This window comes from Maylandia zebra, linkage group LG9, assembly GCF_041146795.1.
Source record: "Maylandia zebra isolate NMK-2024a linkage group LG9, Mzebra_GT3a, whole genome shotgun sequence".
Classification (NCBI taxonomy): Eukaryota; Metazoa; Chordata; class Actinopteri; order Cichliformes; family Cichlidae; genus Maylandia; species Maylandia zebra.
The window spans coordinates 33,568,289-33,586,794 of NC_135175.1; the positions used below are offsets into that span (position 1 = coordinate 33,568,289).

The 18,506-nt window shown below is 42.4% G+C and overlaps 2 protein-coding genes across 8 annotated transcripts in view; one reads left to right on the forward strand and one right to left on the reverse strand.

Moving 5' to 3' along the window:
- LOC106676441 (uncharacterized) overlaps window positions 1–18,506 on the forward strand; it is an 81,889-nt gene that overhangs the window by 16,379 nt on the left and 47,004 nt on the right. For 2 of the 5 annotated variants that reach the window (XM_024803659.2, XM_024803658.2), the window contains exon 3: window positions 1,139–3,322. The exons of 2 other annotated variants lie outside the window; for them this stretch is intronic. In XM_024803659.2, coding sequence (XP_024659427.2) covers window positions 1,174–2,376 — 1,203 coding nt within the window. In that variant the 5' untranslated portion in view covers window positions 1,139–1,173 and the 3' untranslated portion in view covers window positions 2,377–3,322. Of the gene's footprint in view, window positions 1–577; window positions 867–1,005; window positions 1,066–1,138; window positions 3,323–18,506 lie in introns of those variants that run through there. One more of the 5 variants, XM_024803660.2, reaches the window with a different exon arrangement.
- hhla2b.2 (HERV-H LTR-associating 2b, tandem duplicate 2) lies at window positions 5,807–16,830 on the reverse strand. Of its 3 annotated transcripts, none has more exons than XM_076888485.1 (6): window positions 16,692–16,830; window positions 11,818–12,132; window positions 11,427–11,693; window positions 9,407–9,703; window positions 7,964–8,057; window positions 5,807–6,816 (listed from the first exon to the last, which is right to left on the reverse strand). In XM_076888485.1, exons 1-6 carry the CDS (start codon window positions 16,750–16,752, stop codon window positions 6,669–6,671), a joined length of 1,182 nt encoding a protein of 393 aa, XP_076744600.1. In that variant the 5' UTR covers window positions 16,753–16,830; the 3' UTR covers window positions 5,807–6,668. The 3 variants fall into 3 exon arrangements, with proteins under 3 accessions (XP_076744600.1, XP_076744601.1, XP_076744599.1); XM_076888486.1 differs by lacking the exon at window positions 16,692–16,830 and adding an exon at window positions 16,488–16,630; XM_076888484.1 differs by lacking the exon at window positions 16,692–16,830 and adding an exon at window positions 12,683–12,845.

Consider the following 18,506-nt stretch of genomic DNA (forward strand, 5'->3'; position numbering starts at 1 on the left):
GCCGATCCGCCACGGCCAGCCGACAGGCCCGGAATCGCCGGCGATGATCTTCAGCGGTGAGCCCCAACCTGTCCACCACCGCCCGGCTCACGTCCTGGAAGCTGCCCCTCGAAGCCGGTGGCAGACCCAGGGCCGCCGTCCGAGCCTCCCCTGACAACAGAGGCAGCAAACGCGGAGCCCACTCCGCCTGCGGCCACTGGCAGGCCTCCGCCGTGGCATGAAAAGTCTCCAGAAAAACCTGGGGGTCGTCCCCGTCCCCCATCCGGGGCACCGCCACCGACAGCGGTGGGGGCTTCGGCGGGTCGTGGCTGGTCGTGGCTCATCTTTGCCATCTCCGCCAGCATCTGCGCCAAATACTGCAAAGGCTGGGCGGGCGGCGCAGCCTGCGGGTCGGACATCCCCACACCGGCAGGCTCCTGGGTTTCGGCACCACTTGTGGAGTATACCAGGCCCAAGCACACACACACGCAGATCCGTATTGCCAAGAACCACATTTATTGATATTTACACAGCAGACAATATGACGCACAGACTGACAGCTCTCGATCCCAGCTGATGTGTGTCTCTTTTCCCTTAGCGCTCCTCCACTCCTCTCCGCCTCACTATATAAAGGGAAGGAAAACCACCATCAGTCCAAAATCGCCATCAGCTGTTCTTACCAGCACCGCCCCGTCGAGCTCACTGCACCACTCCTCCCCTGCAGCCGCGCCCCGGACCACACCTCCGCCACAAAGGTGTTGATTGCAGCTGACAGTGTCTGCAGACTTTGATAACTGTGTGTCACCCTCGTGGTTAATCAGAGGGAAATCTGAGTCAGTGTGGATTTGGTTGTACAGCTCTCACACATACAACCTGAACTGCACATTGTAAGTGTGATGTTCTTCAAATTTGAACAAAGTAAAAACTAAAAAACTTTGAAGTCACACAAGCCAAAATTTTATTCACAATCTTGAACTTTTACTACTTTTATCCCCAAAATGAGCTCACTTCGAATGTTTACCACAGCATAGCGTCCCCAGGCACCTGAGACGTTTGGCAGATGGTGAAACTGTTTATCTTTGTGAGGTAAGAGGGGGCACTTGTGGATGAGCTGAAGGTATAGACCTGATGTCACTGTTTGGGTTCTTTGTCATTACAGGAGAAAGAAGTGAAAGCAGGCCGAAACCTCAGCACATGGATGACATCAACCAAAAACATCCAGCACCAGAAAGTAAAGATGAGCCAGCGGCGATCCCTGTGGAAAAGACTTTTCCTGCTATGAAGCAGCCCAGAAGACGCAAGCGCGCCAACGGGGAGGAGAGAAGCTTGAGCTGTGACCAGTGTGGAAAGACCTTTACTCTGATTGGTAGCTTAAAATCACATCAGCTGATCCACACCGGTGTGAAACCATTCAGCTGTGATCAGTGTGGAAAGACCTTTACTCTAAGATGCAACTTAAAATCACATCAGCTGATCCACACCGGTGTGAAACCATTCAGCTGTGATCAGTGTGGAAAGTCTTTTACTCAGATTGGTCACTTAAAAGCACATCAGCTGATCCACACAGGGGTGAAACCATTCAGCTGTGATCAATGTGGGAAGACCTTTACTCATAGATGGAGCTTAAAATTACATCAGGTCATCCACACTGAAGTTAAAGCTTTCAGCTGTGATCTGTGTGGAAAGTCTTTTACTCAGATTGGTCACTTAAAATCACATCAGCTGATCCACACAGGGTTGAAACCATTCAGCTGTGATCAATGTGGGAAGACCTTTACTCATAGAGCCAGCTTAAAAAGACATCAGCTGATCCACACCGGTGTGAAACCATTCAGCTGTGATCAGTGTGGAAAGTCTTTTACTCTAAAAACTCACTTTAACAGACATTATATGATCCATGTTGGAGGTAAATCATTTGTCTGTGATCTGTGTGGAAATTCTTTTACTGGGATTAGTAGGTTAAAAATGCATCAGCTCATCCACTCTGGAGTTAAATCATTTGTATGTGGTGACTGTGGAAAGGCTTTTACTCACATGACTGGCTTAAAATCACATCAGCGCACCCACTCTGGAGTTAAATCATTTGTATGTGGTGACTGTGGAAAAGCTTTTACTCGTATGACTTGCTTAAAATCACATCAGCGCACCCACTCTGGAGTTAAATCATTTGTATGTGGTGACTGTGGAAAGGCTTTCATCCATTACAAAAGTCTATTGAGCCATCAAAAGACCCACAAAGTGTCCTCCTGTGAGAAAAGTGGCAGACCAATGGGACATTACCCTGACAGGGTTCATTTGAACACAGTGGGAGAAACGGGGGTTCTGAACAAAAGTTCTTCTGGATGCTGCGTCAAACTTAAAAAGCTTGAGATCAGGCTTCACAGAATTCAGCTTTAATTTCCTGAGAAAGTCAGAGCTTCACTGTCTTTGTAGATCTAGTGAAAACATGAAAGGGTGCAAAAAGAGGCACTGTGGTACTGCATGATGAAGTCAGAAGTGACAGAGAAGTATGTGAGCGTGGTTCAGGACATGTTTGTGTGGTAGCAGTGACTACCACACATACTTGGGTTGAAGGTGGGGGCAGGATTACATCAATTCTGAGCCCCTTCTTCCTTTTTCAAAGAGAGGGCAATACTCAGGAAAGGATGATGACAATAGAGCTGCAAGACAGGATGGAAAGAAAAAGAGTTTAAGAGAAGATCATGAATGTTGTGAAGCGATCGAGCCGCGATTACAAAATCTTAGCTTATGGAGTTAGTTATCCCAACACAAGTTTAGCAAGTTACACTTCACTGGCTGTGTCCACAAACAGCATGCAGAGCAAACATTACTCCCATCATCTGATCACAAGAAAAGCAAAATGTCAGAAGAGTTCACCTTCTGGGTCAAACTGTCAGACCTGTTACTGTTTATTTGGCTGTTCATTGTGAGGTAATTATCAGTGTCAGTGCTGTGCCACTTCTGTTGTAACTCACAGGAAATGTGTTTTAAATGGGCTCTATTGTCTTACAATATTGTGTGAGTCTGTTTTGCTCCAGCAGCTCACAACCGTTCCTGCAATTTTTAATGTTACAGTAAAAAAAAGTAAATTCATAAATTTGTGTCATTTTAAACAGGCAGTATGTGGAAAATTACACGTGGGTAAGAATATATTTAATGTTTTCAGTGGTCTGTTTTCTTACAGGATGTGAGTGTGTTTTGCTCCATGAAGACACAAACCTTCATTTTTTTGTTATGTTGCAGTAAAAATATTTTTATTGTAAGTCATATATTTTCGTCATTTTATCCAGGCAGGATGTAAAAGATTAACTGAATCATATGAAAAATAAAATGTAGAAAGATGTGACGTATCTTTCCGTCTTTTTCTGAATAATTACACACTGCTTAAAATTAATTGCAGTATAATTATTTGTTTATTTCTTCCTCTGTAAGAAACTGACTTGCTGTCCCTTTGTTCCCGTGTACCTAAGTAATTGTGGGTAATATCTAGATGCACGCTCAATCATCCAGGTAAGGAAATCCCAGAAGTTGATTCTGTTCATCTGGACGTAGCGTTTTCAGTGGGACAAACGTTTCGTAACTCATCCCAGAGACTTCTTCAGTCTCAGCTGACTGCAGGTTTCTCCAATCTTATAAACACTTGCATAATTTTTGCATAATGAATGAACAATGGGCTGTGAGGTCAGTTCCTTGATCATTAGCATGCAAAGTGTCATGACCACTGATCACTAAATCCACTATTGGAGTGTACATTGTCTGCTCCATTCATAGCTGAATGCATCACATTTACTTCTTCACATTTTGTACCAGAAGACTTACCAGCCTTTAGAAGACAGTGGTCCCGAACCAGAAATGGTAAAGTCGCTGTGTATAAGAGCAAGGATATTATATAGGGTCTATCTGACAATATAAATGGTACTTGATTAAATATTAACAGCAGTACTAAGTAGCAGCCTGACCATTGATTCAGATTGAATACATAATTTTCTCTGGGAGCAGGCCTGTCGTCTGGAACATGCTTTATATTTACAGCATGGAGGGCATCCGGGTGGGTCTTTATAAATTGCTTGCAAGTAGTCTTAAGATGACACTTTGCAGATCCCAGTGCCAACACTTCTCATAAGCCTTCACCCTTGTGTACTTCTGCTCTGTGCTCACTTGACAAGTTGTTTCAGATAGTGGTCCGTCTTGGTAGTGATGGTGAGATGAAGCCTTGTGATGAACTGAAGCTTTCCATCCAACTGGTCGACTCATGGTTCGAAGCATTGTGATGATTCATTTGGAATTCATGACGACGTTTATGTGAAGCGTAGTTTGAATCTTTGTTTGCTGCTGGTTCGGTCAATATTGTTTGGAGAGAGATCAAACAGCTTTAGAATCGGTGCAAAAAGGGCGTAAACACAAAGCGCGGACCCGCCGAAACATCAGAATCAGCGAGCTGTCGGCTTTCAGTCCCGACCGTGTCCATGTCCACGTACGAGCCGTCGGGTGAGAAAGGCGACATCTCACTGCTTCTGATCCGTCGGAGGCTCTGTGCTTTGTGTTTATGTCTTTGTGCAGAATCTGTGTTCCTGCTCTCATTTACTGCTTTAGCTGTTTGGTGGTTGTTGAAATTTTGTGAGGTTTAACCTGAGATTCTGGCATTTTGGGCAAAATACATTTATATAAAAAAAATTGATTCAGGATTTTAATGAATCGATATGACGTTATCCAAGAATCGATTTTAATCGATCATCAAAACCCACCCCTAGTAACTGTGTAATGCTTATGTACATCTGGATAATGACACAAACTAGTGTGTGGCGCTTCACTTTTTAATAAACTAAAAGACAGAAATCAGATTATAGGATCTGTAGTGTTGTTTATTTATATTATGGTTCTTATCATTCGTGATATTTATTACTGTGTGCATACTTTATTAGAAGAGATGAGATTTTAAAAAAATCTCTTCCTTCTTCCAATCAGCTGTGTTTTGCTGCCCATTTTATTTCGAATCTGGCGCGAACCGGCGAGCCAGTTATTGAATCAGTCACTGCATACGTAATCAAAGCGAGCCTCGATACGCGCTTCACAAAAACTCGCCGAGATTACCCGACACAGGTAGTGATGGTAAATTTGATACTTTTTACTGAATCGAGTTTTAATGAGTCACTCACCAAAGTGAATCGGCTTTTTTGAGTCATTTGATTCACTGAGTCAGTTGACCAGAGAGTGCAAAAAAATGTACATTTTCACTCAAACTTAATTTGTTTCTCTTTTCATGTAAATCCCACTGCTAAGATGAATGATTCTAAAAACAACTATTTTATAGAGCAAAAAAAGAGTAAAAAAATTTCTAAAATTAAGCAATTTCCTATCAAAATTGCTTAATAAACATTTATTTTGTTTATTTTTATTTTATTAGTATTTTCCTTAAATGTGTTAAATATATATTTTCTCATCTAAATGTCCACTGAAATGTGAGCCTGGGGGCGGTAATGCGCTTTAACATTGGTTAAAGCGCATTGAGTAGAAGCTCAACATTGGTTGAGCTTCTACTCAAGGTCTTTTCTTCCAGTTCAGAGCAGAAATGTTTTTGTTAAGATACTGGATGTTGTGTTTTTCTCCACAATTTTAATTATAAGCTAGATACATTGCTGCTAACAGCAACAGGGATGAGTCAGTGAGTCAGTTGGACTTGTGAATCATGATTCATGAGTCAGTAAAGTGATTCTCCAGTATTGAACGATTCGCGCATCACTATTGATGATGTAATGTGATGTATCAAATGTGATACACTAAGTATCACAGGGTTGAAAAAATAAAGTCTCAGTTCTTCACTTACATATACATTATGACAGAAATCTTTATTGGCATGCGACCACTGTTTTTTAATTAAGACATTTACAGAAATTCACATTTTCATTCAAATTGTGCAAATATCAGCAAATTACAAACATATATCAATCGAAAAAGGCGTTTTTGAAATTTTTTTAAATGGGAAACATTTCAGTGTTAAACATTAGGCCAGAAAAACGTCAGAGCGTGACGTCCCCCCTCTATAGAGGTCTGCATCAGCAGTTTAGATGCTGAACCTGATCTGTGTTTAGCTGTGTTGTGATCATAATACTGTCAGAGTATTGGCCAAAAATGTTTTCTAGACTAAACAACATAAAAAACTAAGCGCTAAAAACTAATAATTAACATTATTTTAGCTGTTAGCTTACACACACAAACTAACAGCTGTGGCTGTTTTGAAACCTTTGTCTAAACTGACAGTTGGCCACATTTTCACTGGGATGTTTTCACTTCAGGTAAGAATAAAACTGGAGACAATTCTTGAAAGAAAAGGAATCAATTGAAGCATAAACACATTCAGCACATCCTTTAAACACAACAGATTGTCAAAGGCAAGACTGCTGATTTACAAACGTTGTTTTCAAGAGTTCTCAGTGATGGTCCTTCATCAAACATCTTTGAACAGACAAATATGCTTATGGTCCATTTCCCCACCTCTAATAATACTGATACAGCATGTTTAGTCTATCAATTGTTTCGTAGACTAAACAAGTACAAGTGAGTCAAGTTGAACTAGTTCTTGTAATTAAGACTTTGTCCACCAGGGGTCAGCATTTTTCAAATCACAGCAGCGTCTGATCTGAGCTGACTGCATACAGAGACTGTTGGTGAAAACAGCCTAATGGTTAACTCTACGTCACTATGTTTTTACTTTGTTCTTCATCAGGTAGTAAAATAAGGTTTCTCTTTGTTGTGACTCTGAACAAAACAGAGTCCATCCTGGTTTGTGACGACGATACAAAGGCCGCGTGTCTGTAGCGCGTTAGCAGCAGTGGGTAGCTGTATATTGTAATACACAGAAAAAGAAGGCTCATGTGATTATTGCTGTTCTATCCAACTGTCCTGCGGATGATTGATGAATCCTTTCTTAACTTCCTGATTATTAAATTTAGTACAATTAATGAATCAATGTAATATTAACTATGTATTAGAGACGTTGGCAATGATGAGGTAAACTCAGCTGATGCCATGAACAAAGGTTATGGATGAGGCTCGGCTTCATTACACAGTCACCCGCAAAATAAAAAGACAGTAAGACACATATTCGTCCTCAGAATAAGAAGGTCAGAAAGTCATTCATGTCTAATCTACAGTAGCTGTTACATCATATCAAGTAGAAAAATTTAGATTTTTTTAAAATCTATTTATAGGATCCGTTAGTTTAGTATTCATTTTTCTGTATCCACAATGAATTAGTTTATTTCCTGTTTCATTAAGTTGTTTGTTTCTTGTTATATTTGTTATATATTTTTATTGTTTTTGTACTTCACTGATGTTTTTGGTGCTTTCTTTTCACCTTATTGTAAAAAACCCTGAGAGTTTCATTGTCTTGGTGCATGCTCAATCATCCAGGTAAGTAAATCTCCAAAAGTTGATTCTGCACGTAGCGTTTTGTGGGAGCAGACGTGCACCATAAACCTACACATACGGATCAGTATTTAAGGTTTGACTCTCGTCATCCACTGGAGCACAAACTGGGTGTCATCAGTAACATAGTTCCCGAGTTCCTTCATCTAAACTCTCTGCTTAAGATTAAGGAACTGACCTCCCAGCCCTTTGTTCCTTCAGTGGGCTGATTTCAGTCATTATGCAAATGTACTGTTTATAAGATTGAAACCTGCAGTCAGCTGAGACTGAAGAAGTCACTTGGATGAGTGACGAAACGTTTCTCCCACAAAACGCTACGTGCAGATGAACAGAATCAACTTTCTTTTTTTTTACTTGAACAAAAGTACCAGCTGTTCAATATTTATCAGCTCAAAGTGTGACATGAACAGATTAGTTTCCCTCATGATGGCAGAACGATGCAGACAGACCAGCACAAACAAACGCCATCACACTCTATGGTGTGTAGACACTGCAGTGATTCAACCCTGGACTATAAACAACTCAAAGTCAAACAAAGTGATTAAAGTGTAGCACAGACCTCCTGATGGAGATTAGGGCAGCGATCGACAGGCCGATCAATACCAGTCCACACATAACAGCTGTAGTAATGACTGCAGTGTTAGAGCGAGCCCCTGTGGAAAAATGTGTAATGAAAGTACAGTTACTAATCATAATGTTGGTGATTATCAAAGAATGTACATGATCTTTATAAGTATAAACACAGCTGACTTAATACTTCATACTAGTTTGCGCACCAGAATATTACTGTAATCCCGACAGGCTTGTTTTACTGCTGAATTATTCAAAAACTGAAGTGTATGATGACTAAGTGACAGTAAAACTTGCTGCTGCATCAGGATTAGTTATGTTTTCTTTTTTCGTTCAACTGACAGATTCACTTCCTCAATAAGCTTTAACTTGTTAACTGAACCATGAAGAGAGAAACCTGTAAAAAAGTCCATTTCCCCTCCAATTGTTCCCCTCACAGTCGCTCACATGTCTTATTTTAGGAAATTATGAGTAAAGCTCACGTGCAGTAATAACACGAGGTCATAGCTGCAGAAACACTGATAGGTTCACTTTTGATACAGTTACACTGAATCTTTACTTTTACGTTATTGGTCTGTGTAGTTATGTTTCAACAGCAAACATTTCTGGGTGTGGGCGACCGTGGCTCAGGGGGTTGGGAATTGCATCTGTAACCGGAAGGTTGCCGGTTCAATCCCTGGGCTCTCTGTCCTGGTTGTTGTGTCCCTGGGCAAGACACTTTACCCTACTTGCCTACTGGTGTTGGCCAGAGGGGCCGATGGCGCGATATGGCAGCCTCGCTTCTGTCAGTCTGCCCCAGGGCAGCTGTGGCTACACCTGTAGCTGCTTCCACCAGTGTGTGAATGTGAGAGTGAATGAATAGTGGTATTGTAAAGCGCTTTGGGTGCCTTGAAAAGCGCTATATAAATCCAATCCATTATTATTATTTCTGAGTAGAATAAGTCTTTGTCTGGCTGAATGTCCCCACTTTACAAATGCAATAATAAAAGCTCTGGCAGGTGCATGGTTACACATTTAGTCAGGACTCTACAGGTAAGAAGTTATTTGTTATGAGAAGTTGAGATTTTGGGTCATGTTGTTTCACTTTTTAAACCAATGCAAAGAAAATGTCCAAAATACACATTTAGTAGTTTATTTTATGCTTTTGTCCAATTATCCAAATTTATTTGCATAGCCACCCTGGGGCGCACAGACACTGGCGCCCTCTGACCACCACCAGTAGGCAATGGGTGAAGTGTCTTGCCCAAGGACACAACAACCGAGACTGCCCAAGCCGGGGCTCGAACCGGTAACCTTCCAATTACAAGGCGAACTCCCAACTCTTGAGCCACGATCGCCCAATGATTAATTAATTTCTTTAGAAATCTGGCTTTATCTGGTCATCAGCTGGGCAAGTTTCTCCCTGCAGTGTTTTATATCAGCTCGATCTTACCTTCAGTTATTCTCAGGTGGATGTGGGTAATGTGCGTCTCCTCAGCATTACTGAGCTTACAGGTGTACATCCCCTCCTGCTTTGTGGATAAGTCCTTTAGCATGAGGCTGCCTGACTTGGACACATTCTCCACCTTCTGCCTCCACCCGTCTGACACCGAGTAGGTGACGTCGGTCCAGGACTGGCTCAGGACGGTCTGAGTGTGGTTGAATCTCCAGAGGAGGGTGAAGTTGGTGAGTGAAGTGTTTGAGGGGGTGCAGGGGATTGTCACACCAGTGCTGGGACCACTGATATCAGCTGAAGGCATACAACGTAAATGATTAACAACAATATTAAAAACTACAGTCTTGGGAAATTACTAAGAGGTCCATGCAGCCCCAAGCAACACCGAGCCGAGGCGAGCACTCCCACACAGAGCGTCATGTATCCATGGTAATCAAAGGAGCTTGCAAAGAAAAGCATCTGGACTTCTTTAAGATACTTGAAGACGTTTTGCCTTAACGCCCACTCACATCCTGGGCCATCTGATCTCAGGAATTTGCATGATAAGGTGGGGCCAGGTTTCACAATGAACTCACCCGAAACTCTGGCTGATTGAGACCCACACCCAGTTTCACACCTTGGCTCAGGCAATTAGAGGATCATCAGGGGGTCCTTTTGTCCCTCTGTGGGGGGAAACTCCCACTAGGTTTATATCTGGGACTCTCCACCATTTGACCTTAGAACTGAAGAAGCTTCTCGGATGAGAGGTGAAACGTCTTCAAGTAACTTAAAGAAGTCCAGACGCTTTTCTTTGCAAGCTCCTTTGACTACGATGACCTGGATGACTGAGAACCTTCACAGACATATCCATGGTAACCACATAGTGAACCCTCACCAGCCAAAAGACCCCAGCAAAGAGCGTTGTCCAACACTCATCAGTGATGTGATATTTGCTTGAGTTTTCAGGTTCTGTTGCCACAGCATCTTACAATGCAGAGAAGACAGAATGCAATTGGACGAGAAGCGAAACTTAAACTCACCGGCAAAAGTTAAGGATACAAAGTTTGTGTTTGGTGATTTTAATTCTGTAACAAAAAGCAGGAAAAATGGTAAAGAAGAGGAGTCCTGACTCTGAGGGACTCTCAGACAGCCATGAATTTGGGATATCAACAGGAACTCGTGATGTCGTCTACGAATGTCATCACACACCCACTGTTGTGCTTCACTTCTAGAACAAAACATCCAAGTCAATATCCTCAGATATTTGTAACAGGGTATCAGACTGATCCATGCTGCACTGTTCCTCCTGAAGCTTGGAGTCTTCCTAAAAGTATCGTAGCATGGACCTTCCCAGGATGGCTGAGAAATGTGAACCCTCTGGTTCCTCTGTGGATCCAGAGCACCAATCCGGAGGAGCTGTCCCCAAACCCCCACTGATGTCACCCAGGAGAAGCCTTCAAGACCCAAAGCCTAAAAGAACTTGAGTTGAATTTCATCCACCTCAGTGCACCAACCACCAAACAGCTTAATAAATACCTCAGTGACCTCTGCCCCGCTGGCAGACCAATCTTCCTTGTTTTCACTGAGCTCATATAGACCCCTGCAGCTGAGCCCTCCACATACTGATATATGTATGTTATTACTGATATTTAAAGAAATTCCTGTATTTTCTAACAGTGTTTTGATGAGAGAGAGCTCAACAGTTTTTTCTTCTTTTTTGCATAAACCACATCCAAAGTCCGCCTTTAACTTTTCTGCTTTTTGATCATTCTGGTGCGCCTTGTTCATCTTGACACTTTTTAAAGGTCCACAGTCTTTGTGTGGATGCTGCATTTTATCTGAAAGTGCACGGTGACGAAGATACATCACGGATAGAGATTTCCTTGCATTGTTTCATCAGGATAGATAAACAGGTTTTGTGTTTTTTGTTTGTTTGTTTTAATTTTACAGACAACATATTTAATGCAGTTTTCCTTCATATTTTTCCTAGTTATCTACGTCCCATCTGCAGTTCTCCTAGTTTGGTTGAAATACTCACATAGTCTCTGCAGAGTGGCTCTCCTCCTGTTCCTGCGAGTGCTGATGGTGCAGATAAAGAGCAGGTGATAAACACCGGCTGAAAGCATCTGAGAGCTGCTGATGTTGTAAAGCAGCTGCTCAGTCCGCTCGACTGTGGTGGTGTTAGTGAAGGTGATGTTGGATGGAGGGCTTGTGGACCAGGTGAGCTGAGGTTCAGGGTAGATCCCCTCTGACCTGCAACTGATCCTGTTTTCAACCTGATTCATTTTGACCATATTAACTGGAGCTGCAACAAAAAATCACGGATCAAAAACTCATCATTAATCTGATGACAAAAATGAACACAAAATCTTCATTCATCTGACAGTGCACGGAGAACTGAGGTGATGTTCACTGCAAGTTTCTCCTACCGTCCACTTTTAGGTTGACAAATGACTCCTGGTTTCCCGTGATGGTGCTGGTGTGGCACTTATATCTGCCCTCATCCTGAACCTCCACACTTGTCAGCTGGAGTGAGGCATTTCCACTGGAGATCTGGTCCTTGAACAGTGAAGTCCTGTTTCTGTAGTACTGGTCCTGGTTTCCAAGCTGGTCTCTGCTGTAGTAGAATGAGTGGACATGAAGGTCTCTTGGTGTCTTAAACCAGTGGATGACGATTTCATTCCCAATCTTGAAACTGCACGGTAAGACGCATCTCTCCATGAAAACACAGGACACCTCAGTATCTGAAACATCAGAACAGACAAACACTAAAATTAAACACATACAGCGGCTTGCAAAAGTATTCGTCCCCTTGAACTTTTCCACAAACATGAATCAATTTGATTGGAATTCCACGTGAAAGACCCACACAAAGTGGTGAACACGTGAGAAGTGGAACGAAAATCATACATGACTCCAAACATTTTTTACAAATAAATAACTGCAAAGTGGGGTGTGCGTAATTATTCGGCCCCTTTGGTCTGAGTGCAGTCAGTTGCCCATAGACGCTGCCTGATGAGTGCTAATGACTAAACAGAGTGCACCTGTGTGTGATCTAATGTCAGTACAAATACAGCTGCTCTGTGACGGCCTCAGAGGTTGTCTAAGAGAATATTGTGAGCAACAACACCATGAAGTCCAAAGAACACACCAGACAGGTCAGGGATAAAGTTATTGAGAAATTTAAAGCAGGCTTAGGCTACAAAAAGATTTCCCAAGCCTTGAACATCCCACGGAGCACTGTTCAAGCCATCATTCAGAAATGGAAGGAGTCCGGCACAACTGTAAACCTACCAAGACAAGGCCGTCCACCTAAACTCACAGGCCGAACGAGGAGAGCGCTGATCAGAAATGCAGCCAAGAGGCCCATGGTGACTCTGGACGAGCTGCAGAGATCTACAGCTCAGGTGGGGGAATCTGTCCATAGCACAACTATTAGTATCTGACCCACCTGGCCTTTTTGACAGCCACGTCTGGCCCATGTACCTGAAACATAAGAACATCTAACTTTAAAATATTAGAAATAAGCTTGCCTAAGAGTTCAGGCTGTGTTGAAGAATAAATATGGTCAAACCAAACGTTGACTTTCAAGCATGTTACAGTTGTGTAAATGCCGATTTTGCCCTATATGCTGTATTTCCATGAATGTTTGCAAATTCCTCAATTTTTCTAGTGAATTATAAAAACACGAGTGGTGGCTCAAAACCTTTACACAGCACTGTATACGTAACAGCTGCAGCACTTCTTCCTGCAAGGGTTACATGTTGTAACTTCGTACTGTTACTAGAGGAGAGCTTAAAAATTGTGTTGGACAGCCATTATTTCTGTCTTAATGGGCAACTCCCACTAGGGTTTAAATAGTGGGAGATTTACCCGAGGCACTGACCAGAGGGCAGCAGTCAAACAGGTGGTGGACGGGGTGCGAGAGGTCACCTGAGATAGTCCTGCTTTTTCTGACACAGGAGGATCTGGCCATGGCCTCCAGGGGTCGCAGAGGGCAGCCAGTGATTTTTGGGCAGTGTTAATTACCCTCTGAGCAGCCTGTTCTCAGTCGTGGCCCCTGCACATCTAGCTCCAAACACCCAGGCAGGAGGAGAGCACGCTCTCTTCTTGAAAATGGCTGTGAGTTCACTGCTATAAAACGACAGCCAATAAAGCAACTATGAGATGTGGTGGAACGGCAGATTCACATCACGGATCTGACAAATCTCCAGCAGCTGTGAGAAGCTATCAAGTCAACGTGGAACAGAATCTCAGAGGAGGGTTTCCAGAAAATAGCTGCGTCTTTGTAATGAAGGATGAAGGCAGCTCTGAAGGCAAGAGGACGCAACAAGATGTACCTGCTGGTGATGAGTGTGTGCAGGCTATTACATTTGTATTCATGTTGGACAGTCGGCTGTGATTTATCGAACTTCTCTTGTTTGAAATCTGCTCTTACGTTTGGTTCAGTTCACTAAGTGAAACAGATTTTGAGTGATGGGATTCTTAGTTTCGGTCTTTGTAATCAAACATTTTGACTGTAGGTCTCAGACATTATTAACAGGCACGTGCAGAGGGGGGGCTAGAGGGGCTTGAGCACCCGCCCCTTTCCTGATGAGTGCCCAAAGTGCCCTTTTGTTGAGGCAACTTTTAAAAGATTTTTTTTTTGTGTGTGTGTGTGTGCGCGCGTGCGGAGTCCTGTCTGTGCCCCTCAACAATGTTATATTTAACTATTAATCACAGTTTTGCTAAATAAAAGGATCTGGCTTGCATCAGACGGCAGAACGCGCTGGTTACGAGCCGGGAACGAGCTCACAAAGAGCACGCGCATTTTTAGCGGTCCAGAGCTGTAGGAGAAACACAAGTTAACTCAGAGACACAGACTGATGCGACAAACCCAGTAAGTAGGTGTACAGCGTACACTGTAGTGTGTAGCACACAGGAGTATCAGCTTATTACGTACACGTTGGTAAGCTGTCTTGTGGCAACTGACGAACTGAAACAAACGAGCGTGCTGTGTGTGCAACAGCGCGACAAACATTACCTGTCCTTTTATTAACTGCACAAGTAGTGCTGGTCATAGCTGCTGGCTACCTGTGTAAGGCTGTCATGGGTCTGTAGCTCTGTCACCGTTTTAGGGAACATATTTAGTTTTAAAGTAAGTTTCCGGGCTTTTCCTGCCTTTCTGGAGGGATTATATTTCACTAAAAACGATCTAATATGCATGTCCACATAATAATAATTATAATTATAATATTTTAAAAAACACGCTGTATTTTAAAGAACATACATTAAGAAGAAGATTATATTAGATTTATATTTTAAATAAGACAAAATTTGGATTTTACAGCAGTAAAATTATTGTATCTCTACAGTTTAAACATGTAATAAGCTTTGCCCTGCACAGAGTGGATAGTGAAACAAATGGAATCATCATAATGACATTATTTCATATTTATTACTTCCCCCTCCTCATTGCTTTATTATTGTAGCTCTAGTAATAAATAATAATGTAAGGATTCTGGATCAGCTCCATGATGCCCATAGTATATAGAGTATTCTGAAGAAGGTCTAAAATGTCACTGTGTGTGTTTTATTTTGATGGATTTTTAAAAAAAATATTACTCATGATATAACATTGTGCAGACATGGCTGGTAAGGACATGAGGAGGAAACAGCAGGAGCTGTGTGAGGCTACTAAAGGCAGTGCTATAACATTTTTCTGTCATCATTTTATTTTAGATTAAGTGCAAGAGTTGTTAGGTGTGGATAATTAGCTTATAGTTTATTGCAATAGCAAGTTGTGCTTTGTTCTCACATAGCAAGTGGAGAGTGATATATGAAATGATGGGATGGAAGGAAGAAGAGAAGCAAAGAGTGATTCACAGGCAGAGCCTAAATTATTTCTCACAGTTTTTTGTTGCCTTATGGTTCCAAGCGCTGTCACCAATCTTTGCATTTTGTTATTATCTCATGACACTTGTTTAATCAGCTACCATCTCTCCTATGGACTTTTTAATGCCTACAGTCTCAGATCAACACAGCCCTGCCCACCAGCACTATCCACAGCAACCCCTCAACAGCAACATTGTACCCATCAGGTAAAGCATCGGCTACGTTTGCTTTGCCTTGTTGCCCATATTAGATTCTTGATGAATGTGTGTTGTTGTTATTCAGCCTGGTTCAATGTGCCCCTTTAAACCTCTCTGCACGGCCCTGATTATTAACATTGTGTCTAACCCTGAGTGTGAGCTTGTTATTACAGCCTGTACTCCTTTAATTATTGTAGATCTTTAGCTATGTTGTGTTTTGATATGCTGTATTTTTACAACCTAAATTACAGAATTTAGACTTCTGTTTAATATTTTGTAAGTGAAAGCGGGCGGACTGATTGGAAAGCAAACTGAAATGTTTAAAGTACTTAGAATGAGGTTTTCAGAAGAGGAAGGGAAAAAGGAAGTAACATTGATACTTGATCTTCGCAAATATTCAGACATAAGGACTTCAGTGTTCAGAGATTTCAGTTACTGATTATATTTACATGATTAACAAGCACAGTGATGCATGTCTCCTCTGCTCTAAGCCCCAATAACCAAACTACAGTTTCCTCTAATAATCAAAGTTAACTATGGAGCCCATTCACTGACGTGCCGTCCAGACTCGTGTAACTGGCTTTGGCTACGAATAAAAGCCGAGATGTGCTTTTGCTGCTGTCCCATTGTAGTCGCTCAGGAAGAGGACGTCTCCCACCCAGCCCGACCGTTAACTTCTCCGCTTTAAAAGCATTTCCAGACCCACTGATAAATACGACGCATTACTCAAATCCTGACTGCGACATCATGTCTACGTTTAGATTTTTGTTCAGCCTGCTGAGATTTTCAGGGCTTTCCCTCCGTCGCAGGAAATCCCGTGTAGTCGGGCTGAGTTTGTTTCCTGATTTTTAATGTTTTTAACTAAAAAGTTTATGCGTCTTTTGAAGAACACAGACGCCAAGCTTCTTATTACAGCCTGTACTCTGTTAAGATGCTTATTGTAGATCTTTATTTTCGTTACTTCTAAGCAAAAGTTCGTTGGTTCAGTTCCAGCCAGGGATAATAAATAAATAGATAAATGAACAAACCCCGCCTTGTCACGAGGGAGCAGTAAATGCCTTCACGAAACATCGAAAGAAGTCCAAAGAAGTCCAAAGAAGTCCAAAGAAGTCCAGTCGCAGAGCCAAAGCGTGAAAACTGAATACAGTGAAAAGTTTCGACCAAGTTCCCCAAAATGTTTTTTTTTTTTTTTACAAACGCTCTGATCAACTGACAGCAAACATCTCACTCACCTCCATCTACAATCGTCAGAAAGATCCAGAGTAACAAATACGAGCTCCGTTGACGCACCATTACTGTTACTGTAGCCGTCGCATTGAAATGTAATTATTTTGTGATTGCAATGTTCAAACTTTGGTGTTTAATCTGGATTCATGTTGTGTTGTCGCCACCTACTGGTTGGCCTGAGTGTGGCGCTTTGTGGTGCGCATGCTTTGGGGTGATGCTCAATTAAGTGCACGTGTCACCAGAGACTGAAGGCTCGAGCCAGAAAGAGAATGCTGGCCTGTGTAAAGGGTGGAAATATAGAAGATATGGACTACAATTGCTCATGAATGTTCAGTAGAAAGGCGCACACGGTATGTTGGTGCATTTACTTTGTGTGTATGTTTTATTTGAGTTGTAATTTTTGTTCTGCTGATGTAATATCCGTGTTTTTCATTGATCGTTTCACCATAGTTTTTCACGGTGTTTGCTGGTGAAAAGAAGATTAAAATACTGGCTGAACATCAGTTGGAGCATGGCCCTTTATTCTACTTCGAACATGAAAAACCTTCAGGAGCAGTTACAGTTACATTCTCCGCTGTGTCCCGCCTCCTCACCAGGGACCTACTGTCCACAGTTTTCTTTTAAATCAAATCAAATCACTTTTATTGTCACATCACATGTGCAGGTACATTGGTACAGCACATGTGAGTGAAATTCTTGTGTGCGAGCTTCACAAGCAACAGAGTTGTGCAAAATACAATAATGTAAACAAGCAAAATACAAGAATGGCTACATCTGAAATAATAGTATATGCATTTCTGGATGTGTATACTAAATATTTTTCTACACGTGTGTGTGTGTGTGTGTGTGTGTGTGTGTGTGTGTGTGTGTGTGTGTGTGTGTGTACACATATTTTACAAATTAAATAGAGTAAACAATGAATAGAATATATAAAATAAATAAAATATACAGAGTTGAATATGTGCAAAACAGTGGCATTACTGTACAGTATGGAGTGCATAATGTTAAAGTTCCAGTAGTGAAGCTGAGGTGTCTATGACGTGTTCAGCAGTCTGATGGCCTGATGGAAGAAGCTGTCTCTCAGTCTGCTGGTACGGGACCGGATGCTGCAGAACCTCCTTCCTGATGGAAGCAGTCTGAACAGTTTATGGCTGGGGTGACTGGAGTCCTTGATGATCCTCCCCGCTTTCCTCAGGCAGCGCTTCCTGTAGATGTCTTGGAGGGAGGGAAGCTCACCTCCAATTATCCGTTCAGAGCACCGCACTACTCGCTGGAGAGCTTTGCAGTTGTAGGCGGTGCTGTTGCCATACCAGGTGGTGATGCATCCAGTGAGGATGCTCTCAATGGCACAGTGATAGAAGGTCCTGAGGATGCGGGGGCTCATGCCGAATCTTTTCAGTCTCCTGAGAAAGAAGAGGCGCTGCTGCGCCTTCTTCACTGTTTTGTTTGTGTGTACTGACCACGTAAGATCCTCAGCCAGATGTACTCCAAGGAAGCGGAAGCTGCTCACTCTCTCCACAGCAGCGCCGTTGATGATGATGGGGGTGTGTACTTCTCTGCACCTCCGGAAGTCCACTATCAACTCCTTTGTCTTTGTGACGTTGAGGGTGAGATGGTTGTCTTGACACCAGTGGGTCAGGGCGCTGACCTCCTCCCTGTAGGCCGTCTCATCGCCGTTGGTGATAAGACCCACCACTGTAGTGTCGTCCGCAAACTTCACAATGATGTTGGAGCTGTTAGTGGCTGTGCAGTCGTAGGTGTAGAGTGAGTATAGTATAGTTTACATGAGGTGGATGAAGTCAAACACAAAGCTCCCTGTA

Bases quoted from the DNA above. Each gene is read 5' to 3' on its own strand.
- hhla2b.2 (XM_076888484.1), bottom strand. From the start codon at position 12,758: ATGGGCCTCTTGGCTGCATTTCTGATCAGCGCTCTCCTCGTTCGGCCT. The intron at 12,133-12,682 runs GTAGGTTTACAG...CTGATGTTTCAG, and splicing joins AGGTGGACGGCCTTGTCTTG to ATACTGAGGTGTCCTGTGTT. The intron at 8,058-9,406 runs GTAAGATCGAGC...ATTTTTCCACAG, and splicing joins CCACCTGAGAATAACTGAAG to GGGCTCGCTCTAACACTGCA.